This window comes from Python bivittatus, unplaced genomic scaffold, assembly GCF_059951505.1.
Source record: "Python bivittatus isolate LINGU-HERP-01145 unplaced genomic scaffold, Pbiv_v1 ctg000700_np1212, whole genome shotgun sequence".
Classification (NCBI taxonomy): domain Eukaryota; kingdom Metazoa; phylum Chordata; class Lepidosauria; order Squamata; family Pythonidae; genus Python; species Python bivittatus.
Genome location: NW_028277098.1, coordinates 58,164,123 through 58,189,683, shown reverse-complemented (window position 1 = coordinate 58,189,683; position 25,561 = coordinate 58,164,123). Strand labels below are relative to the sequence as shown.

At 37.1% G+C, this 25,561-nt stretch overlaps 1 protein-coding gene across 12 annotated transcripts in view; it reads right to left on the bottom strand.

The window, feature by feature from the left end:
- The window catches only part of ANKS1A (ankyrin repeat and sterile alpha motif domain containing 1A), a 153,734-nt gene that overhangs the window by 48,146 nt on the left and 80,027 nt on the right, over positions 1 to 25,561 (bottom strand). For 7 of the 12 annotated variants that reach the window (XM_088153153.1, XM_088153154.1, XM_088153144.1 and 4 more), the window contains 2 exons: positions 16,195 to 16,245; positions 14,803 to 14,869 (listed from right to left, as the gene is read on the bottom strand). In XM_088153153.1, the coding sequence (XP_088009279.1) occupies positions 14,803 to 14,869; positions 16,195 to 16,245 (118 nt within the window). The remainder of the gene's footprint in view (positions 1 to 14,802; positions 14,870 to 16,194; positions 16,246 to 25,561) is intronic. The other 5 variants (XM_088153155.1, XM_088153147.1, XM_088153152.1 and 2 more) reach the window with 2 other exon arrangements.

Sequence of the window (25,561 nt, the reverse complement as noted above, 5' to 3'; positions counted from 1 at the left end):
AACCTCACAAGAATCTTGGTCAGCTCCTTCTTTCCTCTGAGGGGGCTGTAAACTTTCCAAAGCATCATTCCAAGCCAGAGCTACAAGTATGAGTTACAAGAGGGGCCAGCTCACAAATACACATAGCCCAGCAGACGCCTGCATCCATGCAACTTCAACTTGAGATGCATTACTTCAGATTCATTACCTTGTGCAATAGGTCAGTAAGGAAGACTGTTAGCACTGGAGATGCAAAGCAGAGAGAAAATACATCTTCATGCAGTTGAGAGAAACAGACAGACACATGGGTGTTCAGAAAAGCAGCATCAGCCAGATTAGTGAACAGCTGTCCAAAGACGACATGCAAGACAAAACACACACACACACACACACTCTGCAGTAGAAGAATAAAAACTTATACTTTTTTTCCCCCAACAGTCCCGAAACAGGCAAACCATGGTAAGGATCTTTCTCTGTTATTTTATTACAAGGAGCAGAGGCATGATTGACAAGCCTAAGCTCAGGAGTCCTGCCACTGTCACTTTACTACCTATCCAGATATATGACATATTGACAGCCTCTACTGACTGAACTGGGCTGGGAATCAGCACCAACATTCAGATTAGAACCAGTAAGCACACTGGAGCAAAATGAAAGGACTCAGTTCATTTTCCACCCAAAGTCTGCTCCTGCCAATTCTTTGTTGACTTGCATTTGCCAGTCCTTCATTTTCTTCTGCAAAACACAAGTACTACCTTCACATTCCTCAAGCAGATAAACAAGTAGTTCTCAGAACAAAGCCTTTTAAGTCCTGGATTTAAGGGGAAAAAAGACAAAGGCTGAACATCCCCCCTCCCCCTTCCTCTGTAGCAGTTAGGGTCAGATACGTTCTGGCACCTCCTTTCAGTCAGTTAATGAGAAATAAGTTCTTCAAAGGCCAGTAGAAGCTATGCAAAATAGCTCTTCTTTCCCCTACACCTAAGAAGAAAGTCTAGGAATTTGTTACTTTCCTTTGCTGAACTGGAGATACCCGATGTAATCAGGAAAGTTCAAATTCCACGGCTTTGCAGTCCTCAGATAAATTGCTAGGCAAATCACGCAGTTATTTTCTCAGCCTTCCTAGCATGTCCGCCCTTGAAGAGAATTTGCACAACATTGTTGAAGACACTAGGGTTGCAGCCTTTGAACCCTGTGGTTATTTGAAGTTCTGCACATTGAAAACTACTCCCTGCTCCTTCCTTCCTGTGATGCCTACACAATGCAGTGCCGGTTGTTCTCTGAACAACTGGAAAGGGTTAGAAATCCTGCTGCACTGGCCTGCAGAGAAGATCCTCTGTTAAGCAATGTTAATGAGCGCCTGGGAGCTGGCCTGCCTTCTTAATGCATACTGCAGCACCAGGGATGCAGCGCTTGCGAAAGGTTTCCGCCTCCCTTCTTTCATAAAGCCTGGCCAAAGGGTGATTTACTCCCCAAATTCAAGCAGCGGTCTCTGTCTTGGTCAGGGAGTCTCTCCTTGTGCTGGACAGTTTCTTTTCCACTCCACGAGCAGGCAAAAGGATTGTGGTATTTTCCCAGGCAGGCATGTGTGTCTCTCTCAAAAGGCTGCAGCAGACTGCTTTGTCTAAAGGCAGCGAGCTCCACACTTGCTGCATCTCTTCTTCTCTCGGTGGCTGTGCCCTCCCCTCTCCTCATGCCTGCACCCCTCCCAGCAGAAGCAGTGATCAGATTTCCGAACAGAAGCTGGCAAAGGAGAGGAAAATAAGCCTTGTAATGCCTCCTTTAAACATACAGGCTGGGTGCGGTGAGCCTGAGCTACACTGTTTGGTCTTACTGTGTAAAGCAGACATAATCCGTTAGGATTAATTGATCAGAGGTAAACTGAAGAAACATCCTGATTCAGAAAGTAGGTACGACTGAAGGCAGGCAAGAGGAATGGGAAAGAAACATACAATGCTATCTTCATCCACTGAACCTGCGTACTTGTATGCAATAACTGCTGTGCTGGGAATTTTTAATAAGGTTTGCCTCTATTAAGTGTGATGTCGTAACACAAGGATCAAAGGTAGGCTTCTCAAAACTGTGAGGAAACACAGCTTGCTTACAGAGAACAAGAACTTGTATTTGTGAAAGCACCAAACCGTCCTACTTTAATAATAGTGGCTTCATAATCTTCAGAGGAGACTAGCAAAGAATTATTTAGATACATTGTCTTGAATTATCAGCAAAAGAGATAACTGTATTAGCATTATAGGGAGACTGGTGTAAAGGCATAATGTTTGTGTATAGAAGATGCGAAAGGGACAACTCATTTAGGTAATCTCAACTCATGTTGTCTACGCAAAACCCACTATACTAGTTCATTCCTGTACAAATGTATCATGTGGGATTGCAACTGCTGAGTCTTTAAGTAGAATGATCTTGACAAGCAAAAGCAGTTATTATTTGAATTTGTGGCTGTAACCATGATAGAACTAAGACTATTGCAGGCACTATTTAATGCTTCTCTGACACATGCCAAGGTATAATGAACAGAATGCATATTAATTTTTTATCTTTCAGACAGGGCAGTTCATGCAGTCAGGAGACAGCCACTAGAATGGAAGACTATGATGTCGAACCTAATTAGACCCAATTGATACCAAATAAAGAATGCAGGTACAGCTTTCCAATTCTCCAAAAAAAAAAAAAATGCTATTAACTAAGCGGCTGATATAGCCAACATCACTGAAGTTTAAAGTTACAGAATGCAAATTGCAATAAAACCTTGTCTAGAAGAACTTTAAAATGAATGTTTAAATGCTTTTAAAATGTATTTTACTAGCAGTATCCCATATGAATCCTATGTAGTGTTAGAAGATTCCAGTGGTGAGAGAAAGTTTGTAAACTCTTCAGAACTATTTGTAATCCCACAGAACTGTGACCTATAGTGTGATTTAAGCTTCACTCAAGTCTAATTAATACACAGGGCTTCTGGTTAATAAGCTACATAGACAAAATAGTGTACTATATCATGTTTTTATTGAGCCAACACTCTGAGCCAACATTCACTGTCTGAACTGGAATAGCATGTGAAGCTTTAAATAAAAAAATCTCCTTTAGTAACAGAGACTTTAATCAAATATGTATCTGTTGATCAATTCCATACATCAGTTTGGAGGTATTTTCATACATGCCTCTTTACAGGACTGCTTCAGCTCACTGATATTTTTTGGATATTATGCTGAACTGCTTGTTTCAGGTCATGCCACATCATTTCAATTGGCTTAAGGTCAGGATTTGGCTTGGCCCTTCTAAAAAGCAAAATTTCTTCTGCCATAGATTTATTTATGGATCACTGTCATGCTACACGACCCACATTCTTTAAGCTTTGACTCACAGATACCCTGTAGAATTGCTGATATAATCCAGAACTGTTTCCTCAGTGATTGTGACCTCCCTAGGTCCTTCAGGCTTCAATCTCTAACCCATGATATTCTCCCTGCTACTTTTCATTCTCACTGCCATGCTTCACAATAAGGTTCTTTTGCTGGAAGGCAGTGTTTCATTTTTTTCTAAATATAATATATCTTATTAACGCCAAAACACTTCACATTTGTCACATCTATCCACAAAACATTGTTCCAATATTCTGCTGGATCATCTCAGTGGTGGCCCGATTCTTGAATATCCTCATCCACTTAAGAACAGACGGCCCCAATCCTGCTAGTATTTTGCAAACAAGTTAAAACTATCTTGTTTGAATGTGTTTTTGGCTCTTAGTTGTTTCTTGATACCTTGTTACGTATTTTACTTTTTTTTCCAGTTTTTCTATTGTATATTTTATCTTGTTGTTACCCAACCAAAGTCCATTAGGATTGGAGTGGGATATAAATATTGGATAATAAGAAATAAAACAGTTACATCAAGATATACTATCTCATATCTCCATACCAAAAGATTATAATGCTATAATTACATAACTAGAAAACTTCAGTAAAAATAGGAATGTTTTCTATCACTAAATAGTTTTCCTCCAGTTTCCAACATTTTAATTTTTCAAACAGATGAATAAGAATAGTTAAGTGAAGCAGTACCAGATGGACTATACATAGTTCAAATATGAAAATACACAAATCATGTTTTCCTAAATAGATCTGGGCTAGCATGTTACAAGCAAACAAAGGCTTTTGTTTTCAAGCTGTATCCCTTACTGAAGGAGCTATTACTGATGACATATTGCTTGTTAATAGATTTCTTCATCACTGGTGCTAGTGAAAGCTTTCATGAAAATGATCAATGAACAAACTTCTGATGGAAGAGAATGTTCATACTTTAGGAAGACTTAGAACCTATCTATATGGGGACAGTTTATATTGAATAGTGCACAATCCATACATCCCAGTGGAAAGCAACAAATGTCTACAACCTGCACCAAAGCTCAGCAAAAGACTTCCATATATTTTAAGAAAATAAAAGCAAGGTCAATAATAACAGATGGAAAATAATGAGGTACTCAACACCATATACTCTATACTAGTGTTAATATCTGTCTAGAAAGCCCAAATTTATTTAATTCAAGATGTCTAATTATTTGGGGGGGGGTGCCTTTGAGTCAGGGTTGACTCCTGGTGACTGCCTGGACAAGTCCCTGCAGTTTTCTTGGCAAGATTTTGGATGTGGTTTGCCACTGCCTGCTTCTTAGGGCTGAGATGAAATGACTGGCCCAATGTCACCCAGCTGGCTTTGTGCTTCAGATAAGACTAGAACTCATAGTCTCCTGGTTTCTAGCCTGGTACCTTAACCACTATGCCAAACTGGCTCTCTATGTCTGATATTAGATACAACAAATAGCCTTAAAGACTTAAACCTATCACATAAGTTTTCACAAATCGAGGTTCACTTCATCAGAGGTATAAAGTGTAACCCTAAGAGAGAAGAATTGTATATATGCACAGCTACTGAAGGGATCAGGAAAGGAGAAGTGAAACAGAATTAGTGATGGCTGATGTGGGTCTTCCGGGCTGTGTGGCCATGTTCTGGAAGTTTTGGTTCCTAAAGTTTCGCCAGCATCTGTGACCGGCATCTTCAGAGGACAGGAGCACAGACAGGAGCGGTTCTCTCTGTGCCAAAAGGGTCACATCATCCTGGGCACAGAGAGAACCGCTCCTGTCTGTGCTCCTGTCCCCTGAAGATGCCGGTCACAGATGCTGGCGAAACGTTAGGAACCAAAACTTCCAGAACACGGCCACACAGCCCGGAAGACCCACATCAGCCATTGTATTCCAGCCGTGAAAGCCTTTGACAATACATTGAAACAGAATTAGCTTTGATTAAAAAGATGGAGGAGGAAGAGGAAAAGAGGACCAGTCAGATGCATCACAGACATTGCAGCTTTGAACGCCAGGTAATCCTTACGTTACTTTATACACACATTTTGAAACTTTGGGAGATGCCTTGAAATGCTGGAAGTTGACTTTGAATATTATATGATTCATGTCACAAACAGTTTACAAAAACAGCAAACTACAACAGAGAACAGATGCGCACTAGAAAGCATTTCTGATTTTTCTCAGAAGAAACATTGCTCATCCAAGTAAAACAGCTAACAGTTTCTCTGAATCCTGGAAGTGATGAACAGAAGAGGAAGGGGAGTAACTACATGATTTCTATCTAAAACAACACCTATAAGAGAAAAATCCCAGGAAAAAAAAAATGAGTATTTCATTCTGCCTTATAAAAAATGCAACCCAGCTACATGCCCATTTCAAGTACGCAAACATCCATTTTATCACACTTTAATTTTAAAGAGCCATAGAAAGCTAATCAATCATCTGCTTCCCTCGCAGTACAATTAGGGCAATCAATTAGGACATCTTGCAGTGTGAAACTGGCAACAAAGCAGATGCCTAATGTCTACAGAGCACTAAGTATGCCTACTATACAGAAACTATGTGCCAATATTGGAAGGGAGAGTATGTTTTCTGCAAAGCAATAACGCCCACACTTTGGCCATGTGAGCCATCATGAGAAAGCAAAAGCAACCAGCTGAACATAGTAGGCTGTTATTTGTGCAATAGTTTTAGATAATAAAAAGTATATCATCTGCTGCATAGGAAGACAAACACTCCAAAATAATTGGGCAATTGTACTTAGTGGTGGCTATCAGATGTAAAACATATCTTTGTACCAAATGGATCCCAGTAGAGTCTATTGAGGGAAAGGATATTAAGCTATTGAAATAGCTACTTCATGTGAGAATTATGTCCTATGTGAACGTATAGCATGGAACTTATATTTAGCCTGGTGGGATTTCTATAATGAAGCTGACTCTGAAGACCACTTGGAAGCTGCAGTTAAGTTAAAGTGCAGCAGACTGCCTACTGATTGGCACTCCATTACAATGATCATGTGAGCCCTGCACTGGTGCCAATTGGTTTCAAACTGCATACTTAGCACCAAGATACTTTCAGAACCACTTGCTCCAACCAGGGTTGATTTGTTCAAGGCAAGTGTCCAAGGAGAAAATGTTAGAGATATACCACTTTCGTGATGTGAAGGGTGTGGAGACCAGAACACCCTACTTTTTAGCTATGGCTCCAATGCTGTGGAACATCCTCCACCTAGGAGTTAAATTGGCCCATTTGGCAATAGCCTTCCAGAAACATGTGAAAACTAAGCTTTTCTGAGAGCCTTTACAGAGTGACATTAATAATTAAATAATTAATAAAATAATAAAACAAAATAAATAATAATAAAATAAATAATAAATTAAACAAGCATTTAATGAAATTAAATAAATAATAAATAATTAAAACTGCATTAATGGTTTTGGTTTTAATGTAAGTTTTCTAATTATGTAAGACACCAGGAGTCTTGAAGGCATAGATATTCAACAAAAATAAACAAATAAATGCCATATTTATACCATATTTTTAGTTCCTAACTACAGGTATTTTCAGATGGACAACTCCTAGAACTATCAGTTAAAAGGCATTGTGGGACTATTCCAACTCCCTAACAAAATTCAGTTGGTAAGAAAAAAGACATAGTTGGAAGGCATCAGAGGATTAAATTCAAAGAGAACTTCACTTGGAACCACTGAGGAAGCCCAAGGATGAAGCAGGACTGGAAGTTCTCCAATTCACTGACAAAGAAGCTATTTATGCTAGAGATAAGATTAAAAATGACCACTATTGCAGTTACAAAATATCTGTAAATATGAGGCATTCTCCCAAGGTCTGTAATTTAAAAAAAAAATAGATTGTTAATAACTGCCTCATTCTATAAAAGACCAAATGGCATTAGGAAATGGCCTAAGGTGGCCATAACACAGCACTGTTTGCAAACCCTTGAGAGTAGTAAGTTTATCAAGCAGAGCAAATTCTATTGTTGCTGTGGGATTAATTCTATGACTTTGGAACTGGCATTGAAGAGATTGTCCTAGGATCCTTACAAGGGAACCTCATATTATGTATTGGCTCTATTCACAACAGCGGCTGCTATTCAAATATGCCCACTACTGCCCTCAAATGAATACGTTAAGTGAGTTGGAATTATTTTGTATCTGCTTCCAAATGTAGCAAAGAGTATAGCTACTCTTCTTGCACTTCTTCAGTCAAGTAAGATGAATCTCATTACAATGAAAGTGCTGGAATAAATTCCAGCAGCGAAAAACACATCTCAGAAAAGATGCACTGGTGTCTAAAAAGGCTTGTGCAACAATTTATCCTGATGTTATGCACCCTGCATTCATCTTCAAGCACCCAGTCTGTCATACGGATGAGAAGTAACTGATATAATCTCTATGAGGCTTGTGAATATTCTGTCCATTGAATCCGTACATCTAACACTAGAAGATTCTGTATCTGGGAGGGTCCACTACAGATGCAGTGTTCCACAACTGGATCTAGAGATATCACAAAGGAGGAATACATTATTACTGCTTATGACAACCATAGTAATTTTCACATAAAAAACCCAAAACAAAACTGAATCCAGTTGCTTTGTTAAAACTCTAAAATGGTTTTATTGAAATCAGACAATCAATATCAATAAAATTGTATTACAAACTATTAAGACACTCCTCTTTTCAGTGATGCAAATACAGTCAAGGCAAGGTGGTGGCCACCTTGCAGCTCACAAGCACTGGAGACCCTAGCTTTGCCTTCAAAACAAACCTAGTCAGGATCTGCTTCAGGGCTGGCATGCACCCAGAGTGGAAGCTAGGCATTTGCAGGATGATAGGTAAGGGGAGAGCTACAGGCAGAACTGAGCACAGCAGACAGCTTCAGTTCATATTGACTAAGACAATTACTAGATAATAGTAAAGAGATACATAAAACTTTTATTGCTATATGGTCATCTAGAATTTTGCAGCTCTGGTACCTCTAGTACTCATGTACCCTCATAGTGCTGTTGTGCCCCCAAGAGAATGCCCTGAGTTGCTGCTATCATTCATCCCCAGAGTGACTCATATGTTCAAGAATAGGTCTACTATCTTGAATGTAGTTGCTAACTCTTAATTGATGATAAATACTTGAATGGGGGCCCAAAGCTTGTTTAAGGGCTGAGAGAACTCTGTATGCCCCTGGCTCTTTTGTCTGAGATAATGAAGAAAATCTGACAAGTCAGATCCCATTTTAGCTTTTTGTTATCCAGGAACCAATTTCCTTTCTTGGTCCTAAAACAGGATATTCACTGATAATAAAAGAAAAAGTATTTTGAATTTCCATCTGGAAAATGCACAAATAAAATTATTTCCTAGCTGAATTATGATATCTAGGTTTGTGAATAAATGGACTTCCATTAACCTCCCATGAGAAAAGAGGACTGACAGGTGAAGAGCATGAAAATCATCACATCCTTCAAATGAAATTCTTGGAAAATGTCTTTCTTCTTTAAACTATCCTAGGAATATTAATTATTGTAAGAAATATTTGTAGATCCATACACTCATCTATACTAAGCAGAATAGAAAATACCTAGGTTACTGAGTCAGAAGCAGGACTCAAAAGATGTCCCATTATAAAAACTCAAGTAGAACAAAGTGATGAGCTTGTTTTGTGCTAGCATAATGAAATCTTGCAAGGACAGGGAAAGAATATAAATCATTTTAAAAAATGGCTGAAATCTCATGAGATAGTCAAATCTTACAATATTTTGATCCTCCAGCATTTTGCTGTTCTCACTGAAAATCTTAGTTGGCTTAACAACCATTTGCAAAAGCTTTCAGTGATGATGTAGTGGTCCACATAAAGAAGAAGATTGGGAGTTACTGGCCTAGTAATTACTAGCAACTTAAGCAAGTAGTAGTAATTCCATGAACTCATTAAAAGAAACAAAAAAATAGAAACTAGTAAAAAACTTTATCAAGAACAAATACTACCAGTTACACAAGCTATACTCTCTCATTCAAATCCACATCATTTTTTAATATTCAAAATGTTATATATAAAGATAATTAAATTGGTATTTCTGAAGCATAAACTAATAAGAAATTCAATGTAAATAAGTTTCAATCAGATGTTTATAGAGAATAGGAAAGATAATTTCAGAGTCTAGTACATTAATGGAGATAAAGGCTAACAATTTGTGTGGAGGAGAAATTGAAACAATGCCTACAACCACAAACTTCTGTATGGTCTCCAGCACCATCCTATACATTGAGCCAAATATAGATAAAGGGATTGAGCACATGGGTTTTCTGTGTTGGTGGGAACTCAGCTGCTCATGAACAAGCACCCTCTGAAAAGACAAAGATGCATGTCAGGAGTAAAACTGGAAAGTGCAGTTTTCCTGATCTATTTTTTTCCATGTGTTGATTACATTTTTGGAGGAGTGGGGGTTGCCCTTCATTCACTTTCCAAGTTGTATTCTCTTTCTCATTGTCAGTGATGCTGTTTTTGCTTATATACATTGACAATTGAAGCTGAATCAATTTACATATAAAAAGGTGTGACCTTCATAGCAAATATTAATATCTTCCAGAAGAGCCCAGATGAAAGCACCAGACAGATGATGATGGAATCATAACTGGAACCATGCATTCCAGAAATTCAGATCACCTCAGTAAAACTAGAAGTTCAGAAGTGACATAAGAGTCATAGTAGACACACCTAACTGCATGTAGCACTTAATACAATCTGGAAGGAATATACAATACTCTGGCCCATCCAGGTGGGGGAAGATATAATCCATTTTTAAGATAAAAGTACTTGCTCTGTGTTATCTGGAGTGCTCAAATTTCAGCAAATGCCTCAAATCACACAAATCTATTTCTTCCCAGAGAAGTATAAAACAAGCCATTTCTCTTGGAATGTTATGTGGGACTGCTTAGATGCCTGCTACTCATGTACCAGAGCAGCAGTATATGAGTTGTATGATATAGTCCCTCCTCCTCTTATATTATCCATTAGTAAAAGAATCTGAAATACCATTTACAGTAGAATAGCTACAAAAGTGAGATACTTAAATACATTTATAAACAAGCTGAATAGTCTGCATGTAGGCAATAGTTTCCAAAAATTTCCAGCCAGCATGGTCATAGACAAGGCCCAGTAATTACTGATCTTCTTCAGAAAATGATATCATATACTGAGTGTATGTTAATTTTGTTAATATCAGAGTGTAAAATAAAGGATCATATTGTTACATGAAACAGTGAGATGGCATATATGGTAACAAAACTGAAGCTCAGCAGCTTCATGCACAATTGTCAGTCAATACTATGTTATGATCAGCATGCCATATCTTCAGTTAGCCATGCATTACATATAATAATGTGACCCATCTGGAAAGGTGGCTCCTTATAGCAAAAAATATCTCCTAGAGCTAGACTCAGGTCTTGGCAGAAATAAATGCCTATGAAAAAATACCACTTTATGCAATGTATAGAGCAATAAAAGCTTCTAACTGAAAGCTATACATCTAGATTTACATTGTGGGGTGGCAGTTCAGTCCTAAGAAAATATAAAAATAATTCTGGATTGGGCCAGAGCTCTAATCCAGCATCTTGTCCCACACAGTGCCTAAATAGATGGCTCTGAGAAAACAACAAGCAGGACACCACTGCAATATTTCCCACCCAACTGTGCTCCTCAACTCCTGGCATTCAGAGGCATACTGAACAAATTATAACCGTTTTGTGGCAATCCCATTATAAGTTCAATATCCTTTCTGTTATTTTTAATACACAGATTACTAGGAGGCTGATCTGTAGCTTTTCAGCTGTTTAATGGAACTCTTAAAACAATATATTGGCTATTCTATTATGACATATCAGAAAAGGTGGAAGGAAAGAGAAGTAGAGGATGGCCAGCAGCAAGTGGATGGACTCAATTATAGTAGCAACGGGTGCACTGCTGGAAGACTTCAAGGGCCAAGCTGGGGATAGATCATCCTGGAGAAGATCAATCTATATGGTTGTTAAGAGTCAAAACTGACTTGATGGCAAATAATCAATCAATTAGTAAATGGAAGTCTTAAAATAATGTATTGGCTGTTCTATTAAGACATAGGTCACTGAATCACTTCTGGGGTCTAGAAATCAAATGAAATATTGAATCTATTTCCTCACTCAGTATTGCATACTTAACTTCCATATTGTCTGCTATAAGCATGCAAAATCTATGTATCTCTATATAGCTAAACAATTCTGGCTATTTTTAAAGTATTAGAAAAGTTTTTTTTTTTAATCTACCTCCTACTGACCTACCTTTCTTCATCTTAAATAAACTCAGGCTGCAATCTCACAAATACTTAGCTTTAAAAAAAAGTAAATGGAACTCAATGAAGCTTTCATCTGTATTTAAGTGCACTGAAATTATTTTAAAATATTTTCTTTTGCCAGTTATGAATCTGTTGGTTTTTTATCATTGATTCATCATAAAAACTTACAATTGTATTTAAATCCACATTCTTATCTATGTATTCATTTTGGATATGGAAGATAACATGTGCATTTTCGGGGGGGAGGGAAGGAAGCCTTCAAAAGTACCTCTGGGGAAGGGACAATTTTTTATGATCCACATTTTTTAAGAGAACCAGAGTAATTCATAATTTCTACATAACTATCTAGAGCAGAGCATTATATGGACTGTATACTGTTTCAAGTGTACAGACACAATTTTTGGCTCAAAAGTTACATAAAAACATGTATATTAGGGGAAATAGCCACAAATGTGTATATTGGATGGAAAGACCTATTACCTGAGAATACCTGAAACAGGGTGGGGTCATGCATTGCCTTCGTTCTTCTGCTCTGGCTTGTACCTTTTTAAGAGGCAGTGCCAAAATTCTGCATAAATTATTAGGTTTAACAAAAGCTACTTTTCTGAAATGTTCAGAATATTTTTTTCTACACTGCTTACATAAACATGCATTGCTGAAAATATGTTACTACTGCATTCTTTCCCTAGACTGTTGATTATTAAATGATACTATTATTACAATGATCCTTATGATCCTTGTTCTTACTCACATAAATACCATCTTCTAGATTAAGCTGAAAAATTACTCAACATGCAGTTAATCCACTTTTTTTTAACATGAGACTTTCTAATTTAACTGGTTGCAACAGCATTTACATAAAGCTACTTGTGACTATAGAAATAAGGGTATTTCAAGAGAGAGAACTCTACGACCATGACAGAGAGTCCCTATGACAAAGCAGCTTAACAGTTTCAGTTTCAGTATAGAGATGAGCTATATATCAATATAAATTTAACAACAGAATGAGGAAATTGATTATAAATAACTTTAATTCATTAATTTATCTGAAAAACTAATGGAATATAACTATGCATTCAAAATGCCAGAAGGTTGGTTGGCATTATCCAGTATATTGTACTGAATGCCATATGTATTGTTATTTGCCAGCTGGACATAAGTTGTTAGTATAGTTTAATGTGTTCCTAGCTTTCGGGAAATGAATTTGTTCTCTTGATGCTAAGATCATTGATCTGGAAAAATTTGGAGATGGATGGTTGAACCTTCGCAGCTATGGTAGTTGCATTTCATTCTCTGGATAATGGCTCACTTGCTATGGTACAGAATGAGGGTCTTGTGGAATTAAGGCATTATTGCAAGAAACAGGAAAACTTCCCTAAAATGGGCCCATTTGCAAGAGAACAAACATATATTATATAGTGTTGAGACTATATCTCCAAGATGGGGAAGCTCAGATTGTGATGAATGTGTATGCTGCATAGTGACTTGCTTGCCTAGTAGAAAGATGGCAGATATCATGTGGCCATCTAGACCAAGTTGCAGGTAGTGCTATTGGTGTAGTATACTTTGGCACTACTGATGGGGGGAATATAATTGTGAACTCCTAGAAGAGAGGTTCTTAACTTGGGCTCCATGGATAGAATTCAGGGGGTCTGTGAACTTGGATGGGAAAAAGTTACAACTTGATTTTCACGAACCTACCCGAAATTTAACTTGTCTTGCTATTGATTTAATGGATGAACAAAGCACACATATTAGTACAGTACATATTTGCTATTTATATTTTGATAATTGTATTCAAGCATAATTAGTTTCCTTGTTTTTATAAGCTATAGTTATGTATTTTATTTTATGCATTGAAGTACATTTTTCCAAGAAGGAGTTTTTAGGTTTTACTCTCAAAGGGGTCCAATAGCACAAAAAGGTTAAGAACCCCAGTCCTAGAATTTAAGAAGTTTAAAGTCAATACTTTCAAGATGGTATTCTCAATACCACTGGTTTTATACGCAAGGCCAGTTAAAAAGATGAAACTGAGCACTTTATGTCCTGCTTGTGGGATTCCCATAGTTGGCTACTGTGAGAACAGAACACTGCTCTAAACTGGCCTTTAATACAATCCAGTATGATTCTTCTAATGTTTTTATTCAACTTTTATCAAATTCCATATCCAATCAAGGTTAGATAAAGGTTTACCCAACCCTCTTCTTATGATAAGCAGGACTAACTCTATATAAGGTGTTATATTGTAATAGATCTAAATGAGTAAAAGTCATCAAGCAAAATTATAACTCTGCATATTTAATATGCTTTGCCCTCATTTCTCTCACTTTTCCTAGCCATATTTGTAAGCCATTTTCCTAGCCATATTTGTAAGCCACAGATGAAGAATCATTCTCCTGCAAGCAGAATTTCCTCTCTCTTCTCTGTTCTGCAACCAACACCCCCATCTGCCTTGAAGCTCTGCCCTCTGTCCCTTTTTGGAAGCAAATGCCAGCTCCTTAGAGCCTTGCTTACCCTTGATTTTCCCCTTTGGGAAAAGGGAGAAACAAAGCCAGATCTCAAAAATCACAGCTGAAAGTCCACTTAAAACCATTGATCCAGAATTATCCAAAAAGAAAAGTAAAGGATGGGTAAAGCCAGCTGTCCCAGAGAAGACTGCAAATAGATGTCTTTAAGCAGCTTTTTCTTCTGGAAGCCAATAGTGTCTAAAAGGAAGGTGTAGCCCATCTCAATGACATAACTAGTGCTGGGGAAGCAATCTGGGCTTTTGGATAGATTTTGTCCCTCATTTATGCACACATGTTGATTTCTGTTATGCAAAGCACTTAGCACAAATAACAATATCCGCTTGTGTAGTAATGCAGTACATTAAATTAAATTAAGCATTGTGGTATTTATCCAATCTGGAAACCCAGAAAAGTTATTTGAAATCTTTTATCTGGAACCCTGGACATAGGAGAAACCCCAAAACAGAGAAGTGGCTTGCAAAAGTCAAATCCCCAAACAGGTTTAACTTGTTGCACTGGTCCCTCATTTTTTCTTTTGAGTGCAAACACAAGTAAAGATGGCTGTCTGAGACAAAACTAACTCACATCCATCTACAATTCAGTATAGTACCTGACATTCTTTGCTGCTCCTGTGAAAAGTCAATGCCTTCACCAATGGAACTCATGATTTTCTCGATCTGAAAAATATATCAAATATTAGTAAGCCTTTTTTCACAAACAAATATAGCCTGACTAGAGAAATTCTTAATGACAAAAGAAAGAAAAGTTATTTGTTCAAAAGAGACTTATTTATGTTGTCTTAAAATAAATAAATGGTCAATATAAGAGAAAGAAGTCTACACAAGATCTTTCCAAGCTAACTAGTAAATTCCCATTTAAAATTTGGTTAAATATGAATGGAACAATCATTTTGCATGTTAGGATATATAATCCTCCTTCTACATACAAAGAATACACTATTACAGCTAAGGAGAGATTTCAAGGCACGGATCTCAATACCAAGTTGCTTCAGCTAAAAGCCTGCAAAAGCATTAATGTAAGTTGTAAAAAATGTGCAAAAAGTAACAGCTTTCTGAGCCATCCAGAGTTGCTGGGAGTTGGGCAGCATAGAAATTTAATAATAAATAAAAATAAAAATTGGGGAGTATTTCAACAATCGAGAAGAAAAAGACTATTCATCTCAGACTGAACTAAACTGCAGGATCATCTAGAAGTTCCCAGCCATTAAGAACTTAAAAAAGGAAAGAGTGGTTACAATGAATGCTTTTTAGATAAGACAATATGGAAATTAGGAAACTACTTCCACAGGCCAGTCTTGAAGGCCAACCACCTCCCAAGGAATCTAATATAAACAAAGAAAGGAATCTTACTACATCAGTTGCATGTTCAGAAATTTTAAAATATTATTTGCTGGGTAAAGCACAGTATTGTACCTCCCACTCTATGGATGGTATCCAGTGCAAATTAGGTAAAACAAAAACAAAAACACATAAGATAGCAACATATTATTGTCTAATTTATCAAGTTAAGATACAGTTTAACAACAGGAGAAGCAGGAGATTTGTTTCTTAGATGCGAAAGGGTATAAAGGAAAGGTAAACTGAATTTGGAAATACACATTCCAGGCAGGGGTTGAGATTAAATTGGAATTCTTTCTGATAATCACAGGTCTAAGCACATGATGCCTTTTTTCTTTCTAAGCATTTTGGGACAGGGCCACATCTTCTTTTACTTATCTCTCTCTTTCTCTAAACTTGATTCTACAAAGCAACAGTAGTAAGCTTCTACCACAAAGTCACAATTAAGTGGATCTCACAGAGGTTAAGAAAAAAGCTTCAGACCCCTACAACATGAAGTTTTGCAAGCATCTAATGTCACAGGACCCTCATAACTAGTGAAGAAAACACACCGACACAAAGAAAGCACAAATTTAATTGCACAACTAAGCAACCGCAGCAGTCAGACTGGTTCCCAGCAGAGCAAAGCTTTGCGAGTTTCTTACATTGTAGAAAGACTGAACTTCGGAGTCATCAGGCACCTGCTCCTGAAACTGCTGGGAAAGAGCAAAACATGTTTTCCAAAAGAATTCAATTAGATGAAATATAATTCAGCTTAAGAGAAAATATAAAGCAAGGGACAAGAGGTGTTTTAAAGAGCTTGTCATAATTTCACACACACAAACAAATGTTTCCTTTACGCATTCTGTGCTGCTTCCTGGTCTTACGCCCTCATTCTTCTAGCTCAGACATAATTTGAATAAATCACAATTGGATGAGTTCATATACATCTATCCAAAAGCATTGTTTGCACATTACACAAAACCAAACCAAACCCATATTATACTTTAACATGGTGCAATCACATTAATACACATTACTATATTTTGCCTAACAAAATAGCATGCAGCTGTGGCAGTACAGTAATAGAAACAGATAGCAAAAGATAAAGAAATTTCTTTCTCAGGTTGACTGTAGCAAATGTATTCTGAGTTCCAGTTTCTACTAGAATTGAGGACTCACTTTGCACTTCTTCGTGGAGAAAGTGATGAAGAAAGATGAGAAACTTTGATGACAGACAGCCTACCAGAAGGCACTTTTGTGGGTTTCAACTCTATATGGTGTTTATACAGATGCAAGCAAAAAAACACACATGGACTTCCTCACAAATCTTGAATTTATCCTCATTCTCTTATTCTTGCTCTCTGCACAAGTACAGTATTGTGCAAAGGTTTTAGGCAGGTGTGAAAAAATGCTGTAAAGTAAGAATGCTTTCAAAAATATATATTGTAATTGTTTATGTTTATCAATTTACAAAATGCAAAGTGAGCAAACAGAAGAAAACCCCCAATCAAATCAATATTTGGTGTGACCACCCTTTGCCTTCAAAACAGCACCAATTCTTCTAGGTACACTTGCACACAGTTTTTGAAGGAACTCGGCAGGTAGGTTGTTCCAAACATCTTGGAGAACTAACCACAAATCTCCTGTGTATATAGGCTGCCTTAAATCCTTCTGTCTCTTCATGTAATCCCAGACAGACTCGATGATGTTGAGATCAGGGCTCTGTGGGGGCCAAACCATCATTTCCAGGACTCCTTGTTCTTCTTTACGCTGAAAATAGTTCTTAATGACATGGGCTGTATGTTTGGAGTCATTGTCCTGTCACAGAATAAATTTGGGGCCAATCACACACCTCCTGGATGGTACAGAATGATGGATAAGTATCTGCCTGTATTTCTCAGCATTGAGGACACTGATCCTGACCAAATCTCCAACTCCATTTGCAGAAATGCAGCCCCAAACTTGCAAGGAACATCCACCGTGCTTCACTGTTGCATGCAGACACACATTATTGTACCACTCTCCAGCCCTTTGGCAAACAAACTGCCTCCTGCTACAGCCAAATCTTTCAAATTTTGACTCATCAATCCAGAGCACCTGCTGCCATTTTTCTGCACCCCAGTTCCTATGTTTTCGTGCATAGCTGAGTCGCTTAGCCTTGTTTCCACATCAGAAGTATGGCTTTTTGGCCGCAATTCTTCCATGAAGACCACTTCTGGCCAGACTTCTGCGGACAGTAGATAGGTGTACCTGGGTCCCACTGGTTTCCACCAGTTCTGTGCTGATGGACAGAACTAGGCACTGCTAGACATCTTCCGATGTCAAAGGGAAGTAAGCATGATGTGTCTTCCATCTGCTGCATTAAGTTTCCTTGACCGACTGCTGCATCTACGGTCCTCAATGTTGCCCGTTTCTTTGTGCTTCTTCAAAAAAGCTTGAACAGCTCATTGTGAAACCCCAGTCTGCTTTGAAATTTTTGCCTGGGAGAGACCTTGCTGATGCTGTATAACTCCCTTGTGACTTGTTGCTGTGCTCAGTCTTGCCATGGTGTATGACCTGTGACATGAAACTATCTTCCACAACCTCACCTTAGTAGCAGAGTTTGGCTGTTCCTTACCCAGTTTTAAGCCTCCTACACAGCTGTTTCTCTTTCAGTTAATGGCTGTGTTTCAACCTACATATGAAATTGAGGATCATTAGTACCTGCTTGGTATAATTGGTTAATCATACACCTGACTCTAATCCTAGAAGATCCCTGACAAAGGGTAGTCACACCAAATATTGATTTGATTTAGATTTCTGTTTGCTCACTTTGCATTTTGTAAATTGATAAACATTAACAATTACAATATATATTTTTGAAAGCATTCTTACTTTACAGCATTTTTTCACACCTGCCTAAAACTTTTGCACGGTACTGTATATGTGCTAGCACACAAGTGTATACTGCCAAATCTTATAGCTTTAACTCAAAAGTAGCTTTCCTGACAACCTATATTGTAATTTGGATCCCAAGATCTGTGAACTGACTCATTCATCAAACTAGAAATTGAATTTTGCCTCCTTCTCCTTACTGTAGCTTCCAATGTACCTGAAACACTGATTTTGTGAGCGATCCTTCCCAAATCTCACGCGCTCTAAATATGTTGGGCTTCAATTCCCACAATTCCCCCAGTCAGCCTTGCTAAAATAATGTAAAGATTGCAAATGGAGGTAGAACTGGTAAAAAATACAAAGCCTAACTTGTACTAATTGAAATGCTTTTTTACTCATGATAAATAGGAATCGCGACACATGATTCCATTTTCTCATTTTCCCATGCACACAAAGAACACTATATTAGTTACATCTTAATAGTTGAAATAAGAGCTTTCTGATTTTATTTTAATCTTTCATTAAAAACGTATTTTACTTCATTTTAAATTACAGAAAAATATTTTAATGTTATATGCCACCAGGAAATGACAAGGATCACAAAGCTATCCTTAAATAAATACTCCCAGTTTATGTGGCACAATAATAGCAGTAGCTGTAGTAGTTGAAAAAGGCAAAAGGAGATGATCTTAACTGAAAAACCTTGTGAAACTTCAAAATCTTGTGGAACCTCCTTTCTTTAGTCAGTGGCCAACTTGATAACAATTTCTTTATACTTAATTCATTCTGGTGTCTCTGACACCCATCATTCTAAAGGGTATCTCAAGCATAAGGGAAGGGGGAGAGAAGGGCAATTTGCAAACATTGAAGCTTATGTAGGCTTAAAGCTTTGTTATGCAAAGTTATTTGTTATGCAAAGCAGATTTTTAAAGGTACAAGTAAATAGTTCATTTTGGTAAAAGTAACTAGCTCTAATCTTCTGTCCCTTTGATAAATCCTATTATGCATACTCAACATGCAAGCTCTGCAGCATTTAAGTCTTTTAAAAAATCCATCCATTTAGAACAGCTGTGCTCCTCCTTTTGTTGAAATATGGCCACTTGCCAAAAGGCTTTATTCAAAACAACCATCACCATCCCAAAAAAAGAAAAAGAAAAAGAGGCTTGACATCCTCTTTGTTGGAAAATAATCTGCCATATTAGTGTGTATATTTCTGTTTCACCTCCTTCATAAAACACTTATGCATAAAAATCTTCTACGAATAAAGTAAATGTCTACACAGATGCTTCAAGGTGGCCCACCTTGCTTTCCCCAATCTCTGTTAATTTATTTCAGGGGTGTTTTTAGATCAGACCATACACTGATGAACTTCTATGAAGGAAAAGTGTAGGATTTCCTTTTACAACAGGTTAGTTCAGTTCTGATGTAATAATTAGAACAGCAAAAAAGTAACACTGGCATTTCCTCCTGTTCACTGTTCCAATCAAACCTCAAATGGAGCCTGTTCCAATCAGTGAGCTTCCATGAACACCCATGGCTAAAAAGAAACTGGCCGCTTAGCATACATACATGTGATGGAAATATCTATGAAGGGGAGGGTGATGTGGTGGACTGCAGCAGAGAGCAAGGCTATCAGGAAGGAGGGGCAAGGGGACAAAAGACAACACAGTCCAGAGGTGGAGCGTGGGAAGCAGAAGAGGTTCAGGATAGCCACTCCCTAGAATCTCCCAGGGTATATCCACTAGTTGCTGTTGTATAGATTTAATTTGGCAAGATTCTGTCTATAAGATGTAAGCAACTCGACTGGACTATTTCACCATTGTTCTTGGGCTGGGCCTGACAATACAGTACTTAAAAGGAAGCTGCTTCCTCATAGGTACATACAGTATATTTTAAAAGTTTGCAGCAGCCATGCAGCAGATATATGACACAGAACCCATGGTCCCTGATCACTAGCAGTCCAATTAACAAACTCTGAGATTTCTCCAGCTATCCTTTTCAATCATGCCTTTTTAATCTACCATCAATGAGAAGGCTTCACTCTGTGCCAAATACAATATTCTATTTGTGTGTGTGTGTGTTTCAGAGGGCAAAACTGACAAGATGTATACAATATATAGTATCTATCTGTGAACAGGATGAAGACTAACTTAATTAAAAAGTGTTTCTTTATGATTTACAAAAAAAGCCCATCAGGCACACGAAAATACAGTAGAATCCTATATGTCCCATATATGGTAACAGGACTACTGCTTGCAAAAATGTGAGTTATTCTGAATTTAACAACAGAAATTTGCTTCTGTTAATATTAGGGATTCAAGGTAGTATAGAAAGTTGATATGTATGCTGGCAGATTCAGTTTAGTCTAACAGCCTGCATAAAGTTATCTATTTTTAGCCAAAACACTGACTTATAAACTAGTATTGGGAAGTTAAGTTGTGGGTAAGTTGTAGCTTGAGAAGTTGCAGGTTATGGAGTCTGGAAAGAAATCAGTTTATATCAGTCCATATCCATCATTATACTTCTCCATCATGACATGAAATTTGGAGTACACTTTTTAAAATGAAGGCATATACTGTAAGGATACAAGCCTACAAGTATTCAATTTTAAAACAACTGTTAAACCTCTAACCCTAGAGAGATTAAGTACACATCTATGCCTCACTTGCACAAAAATATGGATCTTGACCAAATGGTCAAGAAGGGACTGATGCCAGCATTGCTTTAGATTAAAAAAAAATACGAGCCATGAGAATGGTCCCAGTCAAGTCAAATTCTACTATGAAACCAGAACAAAGATTAAAGGAAAATATAAACCTAATCGGCAAGGATAGCTACAATCATAGAGTTAGGTTTATGAATTACATAATCATATTGGACCACAAGCATAGAGGGAATCTAAAACCAATCCATGATCAAACTTGTCACTATTTTTCCTATAAACCAAAAATTTTAAAGGACAGTTACTACTACTAAACCTAGAAGGAAACAAAGGCAATATATGATATTGGGTTAATTCTCTCAGCCGTGGTATAGGCCAAAGTTATAGATTTATTAGTCTCTATTAGTACATGCCATGTACATATACTATAGCAAACTTGACTATTATGAGCTTGACTATACTACCATTGAAAGCTTAAAATTTAAAAACTATGATTATTACTCTGAGCTAAAAGTAATAAAATTAAAGTATATGTCTTAAATATTACTTATAAAAAAGCATGGCCAAGATTATCCAGTCTTTTTTACTATACAATATCATCTTGAAATTTATTAGATAACATAAAGCGAACACAAGTCCTCCTTCCTGTATTTCTTCTCAAGTAAAGGAGGCAATTCACTGATACTTCTAACAGATCTCAATTTTGTTGGGGATGAAGTTATATGTTGGGAATGGAATGAATTGGTAACACAGAATTGGGCCATGCTTGGATCTGACACCCATAAAGATGAAGAATTAAATACATCATAAACAAAATCAAACATGATTTTGATTTAGGAAACTAATGGTTAGTATCAATAAAGAATATAAATTGGGAGCTCCTCTGGGCTATTCTTAATACTCTTTGGTCAATTTAATTTAGCAGTTCTCATATCTATGGTACTTGTTTAAGCATTACTGGAAACATTTCAAATAATTTCTATTACAAATGTGCATATGGAATGTATCAGTGCTGTGTTCTGTATGAATGCAAATGAGCAAGGATTCAAAGAAACAATTACTGATAGACAATCCTGGAGAAATGATGTCTACTGGGTCACAAAGAGTCAGAAGCACCTGAATAACACCACTTTCATTGCTATATGGTCAGTAAAGTAATGGGAGTCTTTATTTGTGGGTGTGAAGCCTGAATAATGCTTGGTAGAAATAGCAACAAAACTATAGAATCAGAATAACTACTCTTTATACTATTCTGTGCAGTAATTATTCAAATCGGGAGAATGATTATAAGGAAAGTCAGAATACTCAGTTGAGGAATACGAAAAAAACATATTTAAAGAGCCATATCTCCATGTTTTATGTTTTAAAAAAAGCACCCAATATTCTTGCTTTGAAAGATAGTTAATACAGAACCAAAAAAAAGTTTTCTTAAAGGAGGTGTTTTCTGTATTCCACCATAAGATGGCAATGTTTATCAGTTGAGTTTGAAATTACAGTATTGTACTAAAGCCATTGATCTTTGAACTATACAAGAAAAACAATGTCTATATTTTCCCCCTTTGATGAGCTTTGAATTTAGTTTATAACAGCTATTAGCATCAATCAATACACTGGATTAGATTTACAACAAATTATTTATGCTTTATATTCAATTATATTACAAGATTAATTCTAAAACAATTTATCAGAAAATTTGATGGAAAACATAATGAATTGTGTAATAGCTGCAATTGATAAAGAACTAATATTAAAGAACAAAATGTACCTGTCACTAACTAAAAACTAATAAAGGGGGTACAAATTCTTAACAGCAATTTTTGGGAAAACACCATACTTTCTCGTATCTATTACATGTAAGACATAAAACATAACTGGCTCAGTTTTGCAAGTATCTCCCCAGAAGAAGACAATTAAAAGATATATTATTCATATATTTATTAGCAATTAACTTTGACCTATAATTTTACAATATAAGCTGATAGTTGCTGCTAGAAATTCCAGTTAACTTAAAGTTTCTCAGCCACTTGAAAGGAAACTAAGAATTCAGAGTTAAAAGAAGGGCAACTGGATTCACTGCCTTTGAAAGTACTGCAGTTTTCTCCGGCAAATAAATGAAATATAAGTATACCTATAAACACAGGATGATGTATAACTTGGAGAGCTGACTTGTGCATTTTTCTGATTCACAGAATATATAGTTATATAAGAAATTGCTTTTTTAATCTCATCTTTATTCTCTGAAGAAGTCGTCTGAATAAAATAAATAAAATATTAATTTGACAAGGACCATGTCTAAGCTGGTTGAAATTGGTTGCTTTATTTCAGGACACTTTATGGACAATTATAAATCTTATGGGGAAAGGGAAGTGGAGAGGTTGTCATTGTGATTTCCCAAAAATAAAAGTCCATATCTAATATTGAACATCAGAAAATTCAAAATGGATGCACTATAAAAAACACTGCTCTTTTCACCATTATACTGCAAAGCAGTTTCAAAAACATGCATAGCTGGATAATATGCAAATTGCTACTCCACAGCATCTTATTTAATTCAAGAGAATTTGCATTTAATAACTATTTAAAAAAGGTAATGATGGAAGCAGGCTAGTTAAAAATATAAAATTACAGTAACATTTATTAAAAAGCAGGAAGAATACTTTAAATGGTTTCTGTATTCTTGTTGGAATGGAAGTAGGGGGAGACATAAGAGAATCAGTCTTCACAATGTCATCCTATGCATAATCATAACACCCTCTAAATTCAGCAGGATTTTTTGAAATTATTTCTCCTCAAATTATTGTTACCAGTTTCACAAATTGTATCACTATATCTCCCTCACCCTAAGATTAATGATGTATATTATCTGAAAAAATCCTGCTGTTCTGTGACAGGGAATCTTCCAACTATGCCAACAACAAGAAGTTCCTCTGCAAGCAATCTGAAATCTTCCTTTCTGTCAGGGTCCAACAAAGTTTGTCATTAGAAAAATCTGTTTTCACTGACAGAACACTCCACACTGAACAATTACCTAACTTCAAAATAACTACAATTACAGGGATATATTCCAGAATAGGGTGACTGAAGATACCCATTTGTACAAAATTCAGAAAAGTCTGAAACTCTATACAGTACTTCTTTCTAAATGTGAGTGGAAACCTTAAACTGTAACATAAAGTTTGCCACAATAATGGAAATTTACTAGTAATTCACCACGCAAGCAAGCAAATCTGGCATCTTAAATATGCAACATAGCTAGAGAGTCATTCTAAATATTCAGCCAGACTGAAACAAGTCCTAATGCAAAGTAATAGTGAGTGATAGTGATATGTGAGTGAGCCGTATGATTGTTCAAGCGGCTCCTTCTATGCTATCCACTGAGCAGATGAAAGGCTGTAATCTCTCTGCCTGAGAGGCACCTATTGTATTTACGTTTGCAGAGCAAAATGCATGGAAACAAAACCTACGGACAGCTGATGGGCAGTTCAAATTTTAAATGCAAATCCAAGGTTGTGTTGTGCCTGACCCATTACGCTGAAGAAGCCCTGAATTTACCACAGTTCTTACAGATTTGATTTTACTTTATTTTACTTGGAGGCCACCCAATCCAGAATGGCTCTGTGCGGCTTACAGTTTGAAACAGAAAAACAATAAAAATAAATATCTGGGGGACATCAGTCCAGAGGAAGGCACCACAACAGAAAAGGCACACTTCCTGGGTCCTGACATATGATATTGTTTGACTGAAGTGATCTAAAACACACCGACTCCACCTGATCTTACTGGAAGGGCAGAAATCATGGAAGGTAGGCAGTCCCTCAAATAATCTGTCCCTATGCCATGAAAGTTGCATGCTAGCAAAATAATGCTTAGGATCATCCAACACAAACAGAGTTCTAATTTGGAAAAGAGATGGGTTTAGAAAAGGTCAAGGAACATGACATGTTATTGCTGATGCATGCTGCATAATTGAGAAAACCAAAGAGTACCAAAAAGAAGTCAGTATGTACTTTATTGATTACAGAAAGGTCTTTGAATGTGTCAGTCATCTGAAGCTGTGGAATATGCTTACAAAAATGGGAATCCCAGAACATCTCATTGTCCTTATACAAAACTTTTATACAGGCCAGGAAGCCATGGAATGGACAGAACACAGTGAAGCAGACTGGCTCCAGGTTGGCAAAGGATTGAGACAAGGCTATATACTCTCCCATTACTTACAGGTAGTCCTCAGTTAATGCCGATAATTGGGACTGGAATTTCCATCGCTAAGCAACGAGGTCATAAAGCACAATGTCATGTGACCGCATCACTTAATGACAGCAATCCTGGCAATCCCTGTTGCCATCGTTAACCAAATCCCACCAGTCATTAGGCGAGGGACCCATTCTGATCTAAGCCATTCTCAGCTTGGTCCCTCCCAATCCTGATCCTCAGTAAGGTAAGGGACTGCCTCCTCTGGAACTCCCCTACCTGCCTATCTCCTCCCATCTCTG